Source organism: Austrofundulus limnaeus, unplaced genomic scaffold (assembly GCF_001266775.1).
Source record: "Austrofundulus limnaeus strain Quisiro unplaced genomic scaffold, Austrofundulus_limnaeus-1.0 Scaffold2021, whole genome shotgun sequence".
Lineage (NCBI taxonomy): Eukaryota > Metazoa > Chordata > Actinopteri > Cyprinodontiformes > Rivulidae > Austrofundulus > Austrofundulus limnaeus.
In genome coordinates, this window is record NW_013954423.1 from 21290 (window position 1) to 28490 (window position 7201).

Below are 7201 nucleotides of genomic sequence, written 5' to 3' on the forward strand. Positions count from 1 at the left end.
CATTATGAGCACTCAGAAACACAGTTAATAAGAGGAGATAATATTATAAGATGTGTACAAATATTCTAACATTAACACAAGAAGTTTTCTAAATATTTTTTTTCTTTCTGTGTCAGCCTCTCAACCTTGGTGTTTTTTTGTGTGTAAAATCTCTGCAGGCTCTGGGCTGGAGTTCCTGCTGGTTCTCTGTGGGCTCAAGTTCTCCTGGTCCTGCCCTCGTCACTGCATCTGCTACTCGGCGCCGAGCACCGTCTCCTGCCAAGCCCACAACTTCCTGTCGATCCCAGACGGCATACCTCCCGACAGCGAGCGCATCTTCTTACAGAACAACAAGATCCATCGCTTACTAAGGGGCCACTTCAGTCCCAACACTGTCATCCTCTGGATCTACTCCAACAACATCACCTACATAGAGCCATCAACCTTCCACGGCTTCTCATTACTGGAGGAGCTGGACCTGGGAGACAACCGCCACCTGCGCTCGCTGGCTGAGGACACCTTTCATGGTCTGAGCCGCCTCAACGCTCTGCACCTGTACCATTGTGGTCTCACGTCACTCCCAAACAACATCTTTCAAGGCCTCAGAAACCTACAGTACCTATACTTACAGGTAAATGTCCCTCTTAGGTTGTAATATTTTGGTCAAAAATACAAACACAATATAATTTGTACAACTAGGGATGCGCTAACACTATACATTTTTTAAATGTAGAAATACAAGTACAAGAATGATACGAGTACTAGTGCCATTGAAGTTATTTTAATTATTTTTAATTGTAATTGTGTGAATATCAGAGGTGTATAGTAACTAAGTACATTTACTTTGTTACAGTACTTAAGTAATTTTTCTAAGAATTTGTAATTTTACCAAGTATTAATTTTTTTTGTTACATTCAAAACGTGAAAATGATATTTTAACTTTTTAACCTTAAAATTTAAGACCTAGTGACATTAAACAATTCAGCAATTTACTTGATTTGGTTTAGTAGAACCAGTTTGGTTAAGTAAATTCAACACTTTGTTTCTTAGCGTTAATTTACTTTTACTCTTCCGATTATTGGGAGCAGTTTTATACGTATAAGAGGCCCTTTAGGCCATAATTCATACTTTTTATGACTTTTACTGAAGTATTTTTATTATCAGTGAAATCCAGTTTTACCAATTTATGTTAAGTTATTTATTCTTTTACTTGTTTATTCCTTTCAAGAACTTTATATACCTCTGGTGTATATAAAGACAAGCAGCAATAGTTGTTTCTAAAAAGACCATCTGTATGTGGTGTGACTATCAGGAAGCTCATGCTCAGATCCTTAAATTCCCAGGGCCTTCCGCTAAGTGAAAGACTGTTGCTGTTCCTGACTGCTATTAGTTATCAACGCTTTTAACTCAATCATGTTTGTTTAGATGGGGGGTATTTTCAAAGCGCTCGTGTTGAAGGTTGACAACTTTCCTGAGCATAATTTGCGTATCGCTTTACTTTTACCACTATACCTTAAAATACCTCCAAATCTTTTTTCTTCTGGGGATGTTTATTGGCCTTTTGCAAACAAATTATTGAGGGCAGCCAACTTAAAATGACCTTTTTGCAATATTTTATACAGCTGACATTGCTTTTCCTCAAGTATTGGTACTGTGGTAATGGAATACTTTTATGTGCATTAGTATGAGTTCACTAGTTCATGCACACAATATCAATACCCTATAGTGGTACTACTACATCTCTAGCACAAACCCAAAATATAACTGACAGGCTTTTGTTATAAAAATAAGAACTAATATTATATAACAAAATATTATGTAAGTATCTCAAACTTAAGCACAAGAAATGACAACAGCTCTTGAAGTTTGAATGTGACCTCAAAATAAATGTTTAGGCCATTTTGTTCCCTGGTTTGTGCGCCTGCCCTGGATGAGCCTCTGTTCATAAACTCTGACTCAGACCTTTATGTTTGTTGTTGTGTTTTCAGGAAATTTTAAAAGTAGGTGAAGCAGCTTGGCTTCTGTTGCCAACGTGGCATTAATAAATCATGTGGCTGTAACCCACCGCACATAGTAGGGTGCAGCATTCCTCTTAAATATTTTACAAATGATTAATCACTGACACTGTGGTTGCTTTGGTGCTGGTGAGGGAAGTCTCAGACTGTTTTCTGTTTAAATAAAAAATTTAAAAAATTCTTCAAAAACGTGTTTTTGGTAAGATTAAATGATGGCTAGGAGAACTTAACCATCCGTTTCATTAATGGTCCCAGTATGCCAAATGACTGCTTCATCAAATCATGGCAGATTTTGGAGAAGTGGTTCAAGGTGTCCTTTGGCATCTGTACTCTAATTCACCAACAGAGGCAGGCGATGCTTATAGCATTTTTTTTTTTTGCAGTATTTACTCAAAATCAAGCAACATAGTCCTGATTTTTTCACATTTGCAAAAGTTAAAGTTTATTTTGTAATTCTTTATTTAATGGTTTACATTCAATATTTATGGTTTAACTTGCAATTATATTCAGTTTGTCCCATTTAGCCATGAAATCTTTCTGTATAGATTTGTGTTTGTAAGGAGTTCTGAAAAAAACACCCCTCGAAGACACAAAAAGGAAAACAATTCTTACATCATACGCCATGAAGATGTCTTGAGTTTATGCAAAGTTTTTTTTTCTGCCATGTCTGCAGTACAGTAAAATGTCTTGAGTCACCTCTCTTTGGTTAGTTTGTTTCTAAAAAGCCAGACATAGCAGGATAGTGGTCCTCGAGGACAAGGATTGGATGCATTTTTCAAAGATTTTCTTTAGACTTTGGCAGTTTTTAATTTAACACGCCACTTAACTCTGAGCTATTATTAAGTCAGGACTAAAAAATGTTCCTAAACCTCAAGGCGTGAACCAGTTTTGCATCTACAAATAATACAGACCCAAAGAACCAATTATAAATAGGGTCTTTCTTGTTCATTGCAGCTTGTTACAAAGACAGTTTGTTCTCATTTCTTTAGCTTCAGTTCTATGAAAAACACCAAAGATAAGACAGTTTAAAAGGCAAAATATTTTTTAGCACCAAGAAGGTGATTCCCAAAGAGCAATTAGCTGTGAACTTGTCAAACAGATGATTTAGTAAATGATGACGAACATTTCATGACCAATTCCTTATTTGCTAAAGATCTTACTTTCAGATAGTTTCAGCTGTAGAATCGTGTTTTCAGGCCTTTCGGTTTTTGTTTTGTTTTCTGCCTTTCTACCTGCACACTACGCTTCCATGGTCAGATGCAAGAACTGAGCAGAAAATGTGAAATTGTAAGTAAAGTGCAAACATAAAAAGATCATTTGAAAGCCTAGATTACTGATAAAGACCACTTTAAAACATTTTTAAAAAGTATAACAAAGAGCAAAAGGTGCTTTAAAAAGTTTGAACAAAACAATTATTCTAACGGTAGCTGAAGCCTAACACACCATGTGCTGCTGATTCCTAAAAATGTATTTTTGGCATGTTTCCAAAAAGAAGAAAAAAATTATTAAGTGCATTAATCCCAGAAAACTTTGAAGAATTCACGTTGTATGTCTCTCTCTCCTCAGGATAACCATCTAAGGTATCTGCAGAATGACACGTTTATGGATCTCCACAACCTGAGCCACCTGTTCCTGCATGGAAACCGTCTGTGGAGCCTCAACCAGAACACCTTCAGAGGCCTTCGAGCCCTCGATCGCTTGCTTTTACACAAGAACCAGATCGAATGGGTTGATCGTCTAGCCTTCCACGACCTGAAACGTCTCACTACCCTCTTCTTGTTCAACAACACCCTCACAGAGCTGTCTGGACAGTGTTTGGACACGCTGCCTTCTTTGGAATACCTACGCCTGAACGACAACCCCTGGTCATGTGACTGCAAGGCCTTGTCTCTGTGGGAATGGTTGAAACGTTTCCGGGGTTCAACATCGTCGGTGGATTGCCAGGCCCCAATTAATATGATCGGTAAAGACCTTAAAGAGCTGCGCAAGGAGGACTTCTCGGGCTGTTCACCGATCATTTCTGAGTCCAGAGCTCAGACTAATAACTTATCAGGTACAGTGAATCCATCTATGAATCGAGGCGTGGCGATAGGTTCTGGAGGGACCCACATCGTGCACCCCTCAAGACCTGGGCCTCCTAAAAACTGCACCAAGCCTCGTAATAGAGTGGGCAAGAAGAAGGGTGACAACGAGGTTCACCATTCAAAGGAGGTCATGACAGACAAGGAAGACTCCTCCCCAGACTTCTCAGAGGGAGGTAAACATGACCACACGTCCCCATACGGCACAGTCACACAGAGAAAGCACAAGTGCTCTCCTCGGACCACTGTTCGTCCCCCTAGTGGGGTCCAGCAAGCCAACAATAAGGCGCCCTTATCTAAGTCTTTACTACAAGTGCAAGCCCTCTTTGTGGCCTTGATATTGACAAGTATTGACTACATTCTCCGCTGACCTTCAGAGGGTTTAACAAATGCTAATCAGAGAGAAAAAAAGCACATCAGCCCTCAGACCTTCTCTCGCTCCTGCACTGCAAGGCCTGTGTCTTTTATGTATGTGTGTGAGTGTGATTATACGTGTAAATGTTCTTGTTGGGGGGCTTTATTGTTTAAGCTGAAGCAAATATCAAAGCATCAGTCATCTACAGGAGGACGATTCAGAGCAAAAAATCAGAGAGACTGAATAGGAAAGAAGATGAACGCAAACTCAGCTTGCACTGCCAACGCCTGTAGGATTTCATCACCATACATTTTGGTGTCCTTTATTTTTGATAACTTTTTGTTAACGCAGCTGGAGCTCGGAAAACCAAAATTTAAAGAAAAGATTGGGGAAATGTAAGAAATGACAAAAGAAGGAAAGTCAACCTCACTTATTTGTTTATAAAAGTATTGAAGTGATTCTTGAGTTTGAAGTGTGTAAACGTACGCGTAACGGTAATAATGGAAAGTTGATGAACCTGTGAAGCCTCCAGTGCAACTTTCATGCTTTCTTCCAAATGCCTTTTGTGTTCTGACTTTTGTTAAGAACAAATATGTGAAAAGTAAGTATGCCAGCAAATTGTCAGGTGATATGAAACAAAAAAAAAATCATTTTCAGAGGAAAAATCTGTTGCCACTATGTTTTATGGCCATAAATAGAATGTCCATTAAACCTCACAGTATGTGATCCTGTATCTTTTTTTCTCTTTCTGCCAACATATTAATTTTCCTCTTACGTCTTCATTTGCATAAATTCTCCTCTTTGCATCTGAAGATTAAGCTGCTAATTGTTTCGAGACGACGACAATTGCCATTTGCTATTTTCATCTGCTTTGAGTCTTTGGGGAGTCAAGCTGTGAATAACGAGGAGTCTGTCTTTATCTTGTGTCAGGTGTTGTTCATTTGAGGGTTTTTTTTTCCTGAGACACATAATGGACCTAGAGAAATATCCCTGCTTCAGGGCCGACGGGAGCTTTAAAGGTCATATGGGGATTTCTCAGCATCACGGTGAGGCTGTGCCGAACTGCTTCCTCCTCAGCGAGGACATCTCATCCTCACTGAGAATAGGAGAAACATCTTTTTTACATATATATATACTTAATTTCAAAGGCATACAAGACTATTAAAAAAGTGTGCTTGCATAAACAAAAAAAACTTGATCAATAATCGATCAAAGAACACTTTGAATGGAGCAAGTCCACCTGGGATCGTGGAGAATTCTGCCTCTTCTTTAAATGGCGCAATTGTCTGTGGATGTGAGGATCCAAGAAGAAGACAATCGCTTCAGAACGGAGGAAAATGCGGACTTGTAGGAAATTACAACACGTCTTGCTGTTCTTCTGGAGCTTTCGTGCCTCCCTCAAAGTACGTTCTGAGTCAACGGTGTTTGTATCAATGTAACAATGGAGACAAGGGGACATCCTGCAGTGCTGGTATTAAACATTTACTGTATTAATATGACAAAACAATATCAGTGACATCAATGATGATAACAGGGTTTTCTGCTCCTTTTGTGAAGAGGAGTATTTCTGTTTATGATTTTTTTTATTGTCCATGTTATATTTTTAGAACCCTCTGTTTGTTACCGCACAGTTCCTCACCCCACCATGTTCTTGTTATGCCTATTTGTCTGTTTCTTTCTCATAATTTAACTGTTCAGTAAGTTATCATCAAAAACAACAGCACAATATTGTTTATAAAGATATTAAAATCTATATCTTCTTATGTCTAACATTGCCACGTGTGTTTCTTTTTTTTTCTTTCCTGAATTTATTTCATGTGGAAAGACTTTTCTTTCAATTCATTCAAACCAAAAATTGATTCTGTCAGCATATTTAGCTTTTCCCACCCTGCTCCCACTTTATCTTTGCTGCACTTCGCAATGTGTCTCTCCTGATTAGGTACTGCTGCCTAAACGCTTTTGGTCTCCAACAAATAAACCTTAATTCTCTTCCTGTGAAACATTTATTTTATAAAACTAAATGTGAGTCTGTTGAACAAACATGTTAAACACAAAACAAAAGGAGGACAAATTTGATGAAAGATTAATTTTGCAGAATGTGTTTTGAAAGGCATCATTTAAAGTCCTAGAATATTATTCAAAATATCACAAAGGAGCTGTAGATGTTAGACTAATTTTGTTATTATCAAAGAGGTAGTTCAAATCTTCTGGAAAGAGGTTATGTGGAAAGGTTACGTAGTTTAATCTTTTGCATATAGCTCTTTAAAGGAGACGTATCGTGCCTTTAAATCTTTCTTATTCACATTTAAATCATTTAATTGGGGTCTATATACAGCGGGTAAAATAAGTATTGAACACGTCAACATTTTTTCTCAGTAAATATATTACTAGAGGTGCCAATGACATGAAATTTTCACCAGATCTCGGTAACAACTCAAATGATCCATACATACAAAGAAATCAAACCATAAATTCCAGAAATGAAGTTATTTGTAATAATGTGGAATGGCACAGGGGAAAAGTATTGAACACATGAAGAAAGGGAGGTGTAAAAAGGCATGGAAAGGCAAGACACCAGCTGAACTCTCTCAGTAATTAGAAAGCAAGCCTGCCCCTTGTCAGTGCAAGTTAATATCAGCTGGTTCAGACCCAAATGATGGCCAGGTATCACACAAGAAACATCTGATGATGGGTAAAAACAAAGAGCTCTCTCAAGACCAGGCCTGTCGCGATAGTCAATAAATCAATTAATCGCACGATAACTTTTTTTG

The 7201-nt window shown here is 38.1% G+C and overlaps 1 protein-coding gene across 1 annotated transcript in view; it reads left to right on the forward strand.

Annotated features, from left to right (window-relative positions):
* LOC106536902 (reticulon-4 receptor-like 1) overlaps positions 1-6197 on the forward strand; it is a 9211-nt gene extending 3014 nt beyond the window's left edge. Inside the window, exons 2-3 of the mRNA XM_014034243.1 lie at positions 159-610; positions 3561-6197. Coding sequence (XP_013889697.1) covers positions 159-610; positions 3561-4445 — 1337 coding nt within the window. The 3' untranslated portion in view covers positions 4446-6197. The remainder of the gene's footprint in view (positions 1-158; positions 611-3560) is intronic.
* Positions 6198-7201: the final 1004 nt, after the last annotated feature.